Genomic DNA, 12310 nt, shown 5'->3' with positions numbered 1-12310 from the left:
AAACCAATCTTTTTGCAGACAGATCGCCATTAAAAGGTGGGTGACATGGAGGCTGCTGTTATCCTATTTATATAAGGTACATACATTGGGTAATGTGAAACCAATTCCTCTATTTCATCTATATCACATAATCCAAAAAGAGGAAAGTTTAATGTTTTTATTTAGATTCACAAAATATTAACTTAACAATGTGTCCAAAAATAAAACATCACACACACTCACACTCACTCTTTTAAAAACATTCGCATTGAGAGTACACAACAGGTTAACATGTAGAAATCTTTAACATATATTGTAATATAACCTACACTTCCCTGTGGAACATGCCACTTACAAACTCATTAACACTATATAAATTAATACAAGTTGCATTATAAGCTGGTATCTCCTGTGTGATCTCTCTTGCGAATCTCTAAAGCTGATAATGGAATAAGACTGAGTGGTCTGAGGGGTTGACCACTCAGTCTTATTCCATTATCAGCTTTAGAGATTCGCAAGAGAGATCACACAGGAGATACCAGCTTATAATGCAACTTGTATTAATTTATATAGTGTTAATGAGTTTGTAAGTGGCATGTTCCACAGGGAAGTGTAGGTTATATTACAATATATGTTAAAGATTTCTACATGTTAACCTGTTGTGTACTCTCAATGCGAATGTTTTTAAAAGAGTGAGTGTGAGTGTGTGTGATGTTTTATTTTTGGACACATTGTTAAGTTAATATTTTGTGAATCTAAATAAAAACATTAAACTTTCCTCTTTTTGGATTATGTGATCCTATTTATATACACACATATGTGGGAAAAAGTGCACATATATCACAACATCACAATGGCTCTACATGCGTATATTGACCCAATAAACATATATATAACTTATATTTGCTATATATTTAAGAAGACATGCATGTAAATTTTACTCTCATAAATCCACTCCCTTTATGTGCACAAATATGTGACTTTTATGTGCACTGCTTCCAGGCCATCTCCTCTGCAGCCTCACATCCCCTCTAAGGAGTAATGCAGCCCTCCAGTCCCCATAGCAGCTCTCAAATTGTGCCAGTGCCCCCAGTTCCCAGGTCCTCCAAGGGCATAGTCAGCAATGATCGGACATTGCTGTGTAAGAGCACCGGACTGGGATAGGTGACGGCAGTAGATCTCCCTCCCCCAGGGAAAAGATAGTGATCAAGGCAGCATTAATTGAATATATAATTTGCATCCCTTCTATCACTCTTGTATGTAAATGCACCTTCATCATCTAAAATGTCTTTGTTATCAAAGTGTTCCTTTCCTATCCAGCCTGTTTTTGAGAGTCTGACGATGTCTCTCCTGCTGTTCCTCCTGACTCAGGTCATATGCCTCCTCCTCCTCCTCTTCATCCTGTGTACAATTCTGGTCGCCGCATCTCAAAAAAGATATAATTGTGATGGAGAAGGTACAGAGAAGGGCGACCAAAATGATAAGGGGAATGGAACAACTCCCCTATGAGGAAAGACTAAAGAGGTTAGGACTTTTCAGCTTGGAGAAGAGACGACTGAGGGGGGATATGATAGAGATGTTTAAAATCATGAGAGGTCTAGAACGGGTAGATGTGACTCGGTTATTTACTCTTTCGGATAGTAGAAGGACTAGGGGACACTCCATGAAGTTAGCATGGAGCACATTTAAAACTAATCGGAGAAAGTTCTTTTTTACTCAACGCACAATTAAACTCTGGAATTTGTTGCCAGAGGATGTGGTTAGTGCAGTTAGTGTAGCTGTGTTTAAAAAAGGATTGGATAAGTTCTTGGAGGAGAAGTCCATTACCTGCTATTAAGTTCACTTAGAGAATAGCCACTGCCATTAGCAATGGTTACATGGAATAGACTTAGTTTTTGGGTACTTGCCAGGTTCTTATGGCCTGGATTGGCCACTGTTGGAAACAGGATGCTGGGCTTGATGGACCCTTGGTCTGACCCAGTACGGCATGTTCTTATGTTCTTATCCTGCCGAGCAGTGTTAGCACCTGAACTCCCCTTACAGGACGAGCCTCTGGTTCCTTTCCGGTCACCCTAGGCAGGGCCTCAGGGCCATAGAACAATATGGTTGTATAGCTATAGGAGCGTATTGCTTTGTGGCTGTAAACCAACACGGTGCCGTTTGTAAAATGGCAGAGGAGAGGCAGGCCAGCTGATCTCTCCTTCCCCCGTGATCATTTCAGCAGCAGTTTGCAAGGGGTAATGGGGGTGGCTTTTTTATTTTTTTTCTTTCTTGGCAAATAGTGCTCGCTATTTGCCAAAATGACCCTCCTTCCCCCCATTTTGTTTTGGGTTTTTTTCGTAGCCAATAGAGATTCATTTCCTTTGATAAAAATCGAACGAAAAATGGCCATTTTTTATTTGCATTTTAAAATAGTTTCAAATGCACATCCCTGTTAGATGGAGGCTGGTGATGCAGAAAGGCATGAGCAAACTGACATCGCATTAAAAGATTGTCCCGTCAATGCTATCGCACACAATGACATCAGCTAAAAAATGTGCCCACTTTTTTTGAGAAAATTGTATGTGGATACTTTTCAAAATGCAAAAATACGCCTGTAAGTGCAAGACTCTGCCCAGCAGCATTTCCACTCAGTCCAGCTAAGCTTGCACACCAACAGGACATACACATATAGGGCCGGATTTTAAAAGGGTTCAGAGCGGCCTCGGAGGGAACGGGCAGGGCGCGTTTTTGATGCACTATTACCCCTTACTGAATAAGGGGTAAAGCTAGCGCATCCAAATGCTGGCTAACAGTGCGCTCCATCGGAGCGCACTGTACTGTATCAGCCTGTGTGAGAGGGGTAAGGAAAACAGCATAGTGGCATCAGAACCCCGAGGCACAGAAAGAAACGGAAGGTAGTGAGCAAAATGGCATCAAAGCCGCAATGTGAGGCAGCCAGCAAAGTGGCATAAACACCCCAAGGTACAGAATGATGGTTAAGGCAGTGATTAATGTGGCATTAAACCTCAAACCAGAAAGTGAGAGGTCAGGCAAACAGCACAATGGATTCAAAACCCCAAGGGCTAGAAGGGTAAAGCAGCAAGCACAGTGGTATAAATACCCCAGTGGCACCAGAGAGAGGAAAAAAGGTGCCTGAAATGGGAGGAGAGGATGAACGAAGCAAGAGAAGGCTGAGCATTAACAGTGGCAGAAGGACACAGCAAGGAGCTGAAGCAGGAGAGAAGCAGAACACAAGGAGCGAGCTGGACAGGAAACTGGCAACCATAGAGCAACCGAACTGGCAACCGAACTCCACCTAACTCGCCCCACCAATAAATACTCTACACAGCAGCTGTATATATTGGATTCTGTATATATATATTGTACACTTGTATATAATTAACCTCCTCTATCTCTCTTTTATTTCCTCCACCCCAGTTCATCAGCCCTTGTTAATTGTAACTGCATCTCTTCATCACGTTTTATTTATGTCCTTGGTTGTATTCATCGCACCCCTGTTTTTATGTAAACCGACATGATGTGAATGCTGGTATAAAAAAACCTTAAATAAATAAATAAATAAATAAATAAAATAAGGTGCTGAGGGCCAAAAATGAGGTCGTTGGTTCACTCTACCTCCTGTCACTCACATGGAAATTGTGGGAAACCCATCAGTGTGCTCTCTGTTCTGAGTGCCTCCTCTCCACTCTAGTACTGGTGCACAGTACCCAACATTTATTGTAACAATAAAATCCAAGAGCCACTACTAGTGGCTGAGACTGAGACTGTGTCAAATTCCGCCATGCGACAGGGAGCTAAAGTATCAAGAACAATGACAAAGGAAGAGAGAAAGCTTTTCCACCAAACACGCCTAGGGTGAGCACAAGTAGCGTTACCGATGATAGCAGTGAGAAGATCAGGACAAAGAGAGATGTATTTAGCAGGGGGAAACCACAGGCAGGGTGGGGCAAGAATAAGCTCAAGCTGGAAGAGCATCTGCTGCCTACCCCCATGTTCATCTCTGTTCCTAGGGTGCAGGGGCAGGATAAGGCAAAGTCATTTTTTTACTTGTAAGAGGTTTCCGATCACTTACTCCAGATATTGAGCAGGAGTAAGTATACGTTGAGAAAGGTGCAACATTTACATGTGTAAATTCTTTATAAAATATCAGCTTACTCACGTAAATGTTGGCCCCCCTCCTCGGAGCATTCCTGGCCCGCCCCTTTTTTTACATGTGTACATCTACCTGCAGACCCTGATTTACGTTTGTAGAGGTTTTTTAAAAGTGCTCTTTTTATGTGCACAACTTTTGAAAATTCACCTGCGTGTGAGCAGAGTTCACTCACTCACACCATTGTGCCTCCACCTCCTTTCTCATCCCAGATGACTCCACAGCAGGGGTTCTCAATCCATTACTCACCCATCAGGATTTCAGGATAACCACAAAGCGTATGCATGAGAGAGCTCTGCATGCACTGCCTCCATTGTTTTCAAACCTATGTCATGCATACGCATTGTGGATATCCTTAAAATCAGACAGGCTAGGTGTGTCCAGAGGACTAGGCTAAGGACACCCCATGCCATGTTAATGAGGTCAAAAGTGACTGTTGTAAAACGAGGGTGGAACTACCATAGTTCTTTTACTTTTGGGCATTTGCTAGGCCTCCCCCCATTCCTCCCATGCTCCTGAGTTTGGGCCCACCCACTCAATGACGTTAGCCTGCGGCACCATTGAAAGCTGCCTAACGCAGAGGAACTCCATCCCCGGCAGCACCAGCAGTCAGAGGAGGGGGGGAATTGCTGTTGCACTTTTACATTCAGGTACTTGCTAGCCCTCCCTCCAACTCTTCCTGATGTACAAAGTACCTGCAAGGCTGCAAGCTCTCCAAGGGGCTTTGAAACTTGGTCTCCACATCCATTGGTTGACCTTTATCAACCTTCAAAAATTGTAATAGATCAGTAAGGCACGCACTTCCCTTTTCTAAATCTATGACGGCTTTTGCAGTGTTTATCCACAGGACGGCATGGGAGAAAGACTGATACATCACGCATATCCAGCATAGCTCTCTGCTTCAACGGCAGGGGAGAAAGTCTGATACTTCACTTTCAAGGCATATCCAGCATAACTCTCTGCTTCAACGGCAGGGGGAATGAAGAAAAGTAGATCTATATACAGAAAACAACCAACAAGGTCAGAATTATTTAGTCTTGGTAAACAAATAAACATGGGTATAGCTTGATTATTACGGCGGTTACTACCCCTAACTAATTAAGCTAGATATTTCACTTAGAGGCAGTTCCAACACTGCTCTCTACATTAATGGTGGGGGTAGAAGGGAAATAGAATCAAAAGGTTACCAAGAGCCAAGAGTAACAGATAAGTATGAGAAAAAAAAAAGCAGAACTTGCTGGGCAGACTGGATGGGCTGTTTGGTCTTCTTCTGCCGTCATTTCTATGTTTCTATAATAGCTTCCACCATTATGCCCGGTTCTGACTTTGAACTCACTGGCCTGTAGGGGCCTTTTAAAAAATTCGGCATTGCATCTGTCTACCTAGGGCTGCTCTGTGCTTATGCTAGGCTTTCTTGACTTCTGTTACTGTCATAGCTCTTAGAATGATTATCACTGTGGCATTACAGTGTGCAGCACTGGCTCTTTGCTTTTGTGGACGTTGTGCTCATGACATTAACCACTGAGCAGCTCTGCTGATTAGTGATTAGTGCAGTGTGCCTGATGGTGTTCCAGGGTGAGTTTCCCTGCAATGTGGAGCGACCATCTCTCTGGAGAAGGTGCAGAGCTCTCAAGCATCAGAGAAAATGACACAGATGTGCTGCCATGGCTGGAAGCCAATCTTAAATCAGATTGGCTTAGAAGGAATGCAAAAATCTAGAAAGACTTTCAGCTCTGCAGACATCTCCTAGTGCTCTAGAAATGCATAGTAATCATAGTGTTAGTAGACAGTACTGGCACTTTCTCAATATGAAAACATTTAAAATTTTATAGGTGCAATCCTGGTAGAAAATCAACTGAATTTTAAATTAGATATCTTTTTTTGTCCCCCACCTAATGGTAGTAATATCTGTTACTTTTTACTTTCATGCAAAGATGAATGAAAACAGGGCAGTGCAAGAGGCATGCTCTCTGGAGAGAGAGGCTAACATCCGTAAGGCTTCACAGCTGGCCAGTCCACTCTGCAGGGAATCTCATCAGTAGACATAAAAGCCAGTGCCGGTCTCCCCTGAGCTAATAGCTGCTTGAGGTTACTGCAGGAAGAGAGCACCCTCTTGCCACTTGCACTGGATTTTGGTAAGCTGCACATTAACTGTGCACTTGCTTTATCTCATCTAGCTTTGCTTGTTTGATATGATTTTGCATTAGAGGTAGCAATGGTGTTAGAAGTGTTAAAATGTGTTGGAGAGTTTAAATGTGCATGATAGTGCTGTTTGCCTGTATAAAAAACACCCAGCATTCCTAAATACCCAGTAATCCAGCATCTTTAAATTAACACATGATTTCTTGGACTTTACATATTAATTTTGTGCTAGAACTTCAAAATGTGCGGAGTAAAAGAAAATGTCAACTTATATATTATTTTTCAAGTTATTGGCATGAAAGTTAGCATAGCAAAACAAAATGTTATGATGAATTTTCTTCCTGTAAATACTCATATATAGAGACCATTTATAGCCTTACATGAAGAGATTTCTTGAAATTTATATACGATTGTGAAGAATAGTTTACTATCGCTAGCTATCAACGAAACTGCATAGGACAATTAAGTCAGTTATACAGTATAAAATAAAACTGTTGGAGGCATCTGTTGTCTTAAAGATCACACCTAGAACAGATACTATTATATTAATTGAACTGAAATTCTGCTTGTGGGAAGCTTCCTGTAGACGGCTACCCAAGGAAACGAGGGGCAAATGAAATAATTCTTTGGACTTCAGCCATTTTGTTGCTGTTCACCGTATGAACCAGATTACAACTATTTTCACACAGCCTGTGGTATGAATTGAATAAGAATCTTGTTCAGCGATGGATCCCCTGATGAAGGATTAGTTCAGAAACCTGGCCACATTGGGGGTGCATTGTTTGAGCTAAGTGCTTTGTGAGAAATTAATGGAGATTTTTTTTCAATGTCCTTAAGATCGATTTATAACCCTCCAAGACTCAAATAACTTTTTAAAAAATATTTTCAGCATTGGAATAACATTTAATGTCATAGGCTTTGAGTATTGACATCATTATCAGTATGTTTAGTAAACTGTATTGGACAATTTTTTAGTCAATTTTTAATGCAAAATAAAAGATGTTAAAAAAGGATAGTGTCTTTTGGGAACACAATCATGCTTGAAAAAGGTGGATGGGTGGTTAGTTAATGATTACATAAGATTATACATTGGGTAGCCTGGTGGTACCTTTAAAAATGTACTTATGAAACAGCCACTGTCCATCATTACATATTTTTATATATTTGTTTAAATTAATTAAGCAGTGGTTTCCTCAAAAACATGGATTAGTTGCAAATAGGTGGGGTTTGTTTTTTTTGTATTTGATTTTTTAAACAGGTGCACCCACTAAGTGGAGAACTTTTCAATTTTATATCTTTAAAGTGAATTCAGTGCCAAGGAGGATGCATGTCTTCTAGTGAAGATGCATCTTGATGGAAAACGTTTATGTATATAATTTGACACTGGTACATTTGTGTCATAAGAGCTTGGTCTGCTCTTGGGTAAAGTTGTGAGTCTTCTGCTATTGATCGCTTTTCTTCTTGAGATCATTTCCACAATTCGGTTACTACGTTGCTTCATCATGGATTTTTTTGCTAGCGGCAATATCACTCAATGGTCCAAACAATTTCTCTTTACTTATTGATATTATTTATTTAAAATTCACTTATAACCCGCACCCTCTAAGGTTTGGGGTGGGGTACTTTAACAACCAAACATAATAAATGGTGCAAACAAATCAAAAACAAAATCAATAATCGAAAGCTGATGATGCACATTCATTTTGGAGGCCTTATGGCTCCTTTGGTCAGACATCATTGCTACTGTATAATTAATAGTATTAGAGCGCATCGCCGTAATGCTGCATCGACTTCTCAACAATCATTTCAAGCAATCTGAGTCATTGCAATATTGCACCCTGATGATGAAACTTCGGGGGAATCATCATTCTGAGTGCAGGCTTGCAACTCCCATGAGTAATGTTTAAAACTCAGGGTTTACTGCAGCAACTCCCAACCAAACTTCCACCCTGGGAATATCTCAAATCAATGTCGGCGAAAGGCCATGGGTTGCAGGACAAGAATCAAAGATCCCTTTTCTGCCGACTCTTGTACCTGTGGAAATGATTTAGATTATTGCCCCTCTTAAAGTCTGACAAAGACTAACTAATATTTACTGCAGTCAATACAAAGAAGATTCAACTCCCATTTTTGTTAAAGAATTAGTGATATCAGATACTGGATCCTGCTTATGACAGAAATGTTCATACAAGGATGGCACAAAATGGCAAAATATTATTCTACAAAACAGGCCAACATATCTAATGTAATCGACAATGAAAGTGCAAACTGGATGAATGAATATATGTTTGGGTGAATATGTGAATGAACAACATGTATCTGGATGTGAATTAGAGTTTAATGCCCTGTGGTTTATATTTCTGCACACGTTTGATCATTGAGGGGACAGTAAAACGTTTGAACCCTGTGCATCTTGATGCAAAGTCCACAGGTACTTTTAGCTGTACATTAAGCACCAATTCTCAAAGGGAAAGAACGCACACATTTCTCCTTGAAAAGCGCCCAAGGCAAAAAAACACCGTCTGAAATTTTTCTGTGGATATTTTATCCCCAGCACAACCAACCTGCAATATTTACCAAATGCAGAACTACTCCTGCTGTTTGCCTCCTGCAGCCTAACCCCACAGCGTGAATGCATCCATGAGAATGTGGATAGATAATAGTATGCCTGTGGTAGAACAAGTCATATAATTTTCCCTACATTTTTCAAGTAGCCCTTTCAGCCATGGGCAAGTCACTTTATCTTCCGTTGCCTCAGGTACAAACTTAGGCCTGGATTTTCTATCTTCGCAGGTGGCAGGCCTGCGAAAGCCGGCAGCGATTGCACTAACATGGTGTTATCGCTGCCGGCTTTCGCACCCAATAGCCCCACCGTGAAAGGTGGCGCTATTGGGCGTGCTACTGGCGGCGATAAGGGTTCTTACCTTTTCGCCACCAGCGAAGTTTCCGCTGCGTCCACCCTGACGACGCCCCGACTCCTCCTCTTCCGGTCCCGACACCGCCCCGACTCCGCCCCCATCTAGCTATCGCATGTGATAGGGATAGAAAATGACCCCCCTTAGATTGTAAGCTCTCTGGGGATAGGGAAATACCTACAGTACCTGAATGTAATCCACTTTGAAGCACTGAAAAAGTGCAAAAAGCAGAATATAAATCTAAATATATATATATATATATATATATATATGTAGGTAGCCATTTTGAATAGGTAAATGGCTTATTTTTTTTAATTGAATATTTAAAGATTGATATGTCTCTCCATGCAAAACTGTACAAGCCAAGCACAGATGTCACCATGATTTTATTCAGACGTACACTATTTCTTCAAAATTTATACACAGACCTGTCAAGCAATTAAATACCATCAAGTGAAAATCAGGTCAGAAATATTTAATTTTTTTAATTCCATGACTACACATTTTGGAATTTGAGATACCATGAAAAAATAACAGGGCTGAAAGACTTAATTCCCAGTAAAGTCCATCCCAGTCACCTGTAATGAAAAACAGTCCAAAACAGTGACTTAATCCACAAGGGTTGGCCAACTGTCTTTCATTTAAACAGGACTTTGTGGCGTTCCATTTGCTCCCACCACGTACGTTACAAAATATCCCATCCCATAGCTTTTACAAGTTGCCCACCCTAGAGGAACTGGGCTGATTTCCTATAAAGCTCATTGTGAAACTGCTGGCCGGTGGATTAGCACAATGAGCTTGGCTTTTCAACCACAGTCAGAAGCAAGCTTCTTCAGCGATGGGTTTCTACTTCCAGGGCAAATTTCAGGAGCAGAGATCAGGCTCAAAAACAAAAGTCAAACAAAACAGCAATACAAATAAGTCCCTCCCTCATGCAATAGAGTAAGGAGGTTTTCCTTCCTAGGTGTTCCCTGGACTCCTGGACTTTTATCCTGTGGGCAGAGAAAAGATCCCGTGAGCTGGTTTCAGTTCCTGAATTTTTCTTTAAGGTAGTCTGTTGCAGGCGATTCCTTAAGATAGACCAGCATTCTGGCTTGTGCTATGCCCTCCTTCACATTCACAAAATGGCAGTGTGGCATTCTCAAGGAATGATGTTTGGGACCTGCTTTTCCGGATTCTTTAGTATGTGCATACCTTTAGCCACATTCGAGGGAGGCATTCTCTGGGGTTATGTTTTGGAAGGGATCGGGGAAATAATGTGCACTGATTGTATTCTCAAGTCTGCTCCTACTAAAAGCAGCTGCAAAGCTCAGGGGCGGCTTGCTAACCATATCAGGCATCAGAGAGAAAGTACCAGTGTTACCTTCTCTTAGAAACTTGCTGCAAAGTATCTGGGAACAGATTACCACAGGCTTTTCTCCATAGCAGAGAGTCTGGAAAATTCTTCCAGAATGCCCATCTCTTTACTGCTACTCAGTAATCCCCTCAGGGACCATACGTATGCGTAATTTCACCTTCCAAAAATCTCCATCGAGATTACTTTCCCAGCTCTGTGAAGAGTGCGTTGTTGTGCTCAACATCCTTGTAAAGATGATCGCCTCAGCTCTCAGTTGTCTCTTAGGGGATGATGTCATGCCCTTAAATGAGGTGCAGATACATTGAATAAAGTGTTCCCATTAAGTGTCCCTAAAACATGAAATAGAATATGCAGTAACAAATATTCATTGGTTAAGGACCCTTTTTCATTGTTCATTTACAGAGAAATAAAGCTTTCTGGATCTTCCACTGCCCTGCAGCAGCAGATGAATTCTTCCACCATGTATCCATCCACTCTCTTCCTAACTGGGATCCCAGGCCTGGAGACCATACAGCACTTGATTGCTGCTCCTTTTTGTTTCATGTACTTGTTTGCGCTTATTGGAAATACTGTTATTGTGACGGTTATCACCAGCACCTCAAGTCTCCATGAGCCGATGTTCATCTTCCTCTCTATGTTGGCCCTCACAGATGTATTCTTGTGCTCTTCTATAGTACCTAAAATGTTGGGCATCTTTTGGTTTAATTTTGGGGAAATCAATTTTGATACCTGCCTTTTTCAGATGTTCTTTATTCATTTCTTCACAGGTGTAGAATCAGGGATTCTCTTAGCCATGGCATTCGACCGTTATGTTGCAATCTGCAACCCTCTGAGATACACCTCCATCTTAACTACTAACTTGATAGTAAAAGCTGGAATCATGATTGTGATGAGACCTGCAGTTCTTCTAGCCCCCTGTCCTCTCCTTATTAAAAGATTCTCATTGTATAAAACCAACGTCATCTCCCACTCCTACTGTGAGCATATGGCAGTAGTGAAGATTGTACAAGCAGACACCACAATTAATAGTGTATATGGTTTATTTGTTGTATTCTTTGTTTCAGGGTTAGATATGTTCCTTATTAGCTTGTCTTATGTTATGATCTTCAGAGCTGTCTTCCATCTCCCCTCCAAGGAAACGCATTTCAAGGCATTCAACACCTGCACGCCGCACATTTGTGTCTTCATAATGCTCTATATGTTTGGTCTCTTCTCTTTCTTATCCCACCGGTATGGTAAAAATATTCCTTCTTATGTTCACATTATCTTATCAGACTTGTATCTCCTTCTTCCGCCCACACTAAATCCCATGGTGTATGGTATGAAGACCAAGCAGATTCGTGACAAAGTAGTAATGCTCATAGTCTCTCAGAAGAGATTCAACTCTATGAACTGTCCTTGATACTTCTATAATATAGTATGGACCACATATCACTGCGGTCACTGTGTGAGCTAATTAAGGGCATGATTTACTAAGCCTTGTTATTGTTAGGCATCTCCTGCAAGGTCAATGTCTTAACATAGTGATAATGCATGGAATTTCAAATACCACATTTAATCTCCCATGCTCCCAGCAAATCTGGCACAACATGAGCATGGTAATGAGCTGATTTTCATCAAATGCACGTAAATAAGCTCATTATTAGGAAACCTCATGCAAATAAAAAGGTGCAACTTGCTTGAAAATTCACAAATCATTTTATTTTCAGGAAAGCTACCTACAGCTCAAAAGCTATAGCCAATTATCCCCAGGAGGATCAGGAC

The 12310-nt window shown here is 41.1% G+C and overlaps 1 protein-coding gene across 1 annotated transcript; it reads left to right on the top strand.

Moving 5' to 3' along the window:
- The first annotated feature begins 10991 nt into the window (after positions 1 to 10991).
- LOC115091655 (olfactory receptor 52A1-like) lies at positions 10992 to 11948 on the top strand. The gene has a single exon (XM_029601818.1). The coding sequence runs from the start codon at positions 10992 to 10994 to the stop codon at positions 11946 to 11948; it is 957 nt and encodes a 318-aa protein (XP_029457678.1).
- The last annotated feature ends 362 nt before the right edge of the window (positions 11949 to 12310 follow it).

Source organism: Rhinatrema bivittatum, chromosome 5 (assembly GCF_901001135.1).
Source record: "Rhinatrema bivittatum chromosome 5, aRhiBiv1.1, whole genome shotgun sequence".
Lineage (NCBI taxonomy): Eukaryota > Metazoa > Chordata > Amphibia > Gymnophiona > Rhinatrematidae > Rhinatrema > Rhinatrema bivittatum.
This window is presented reverse-complemented; position numbering and strand designations above follow the sequence as displayed.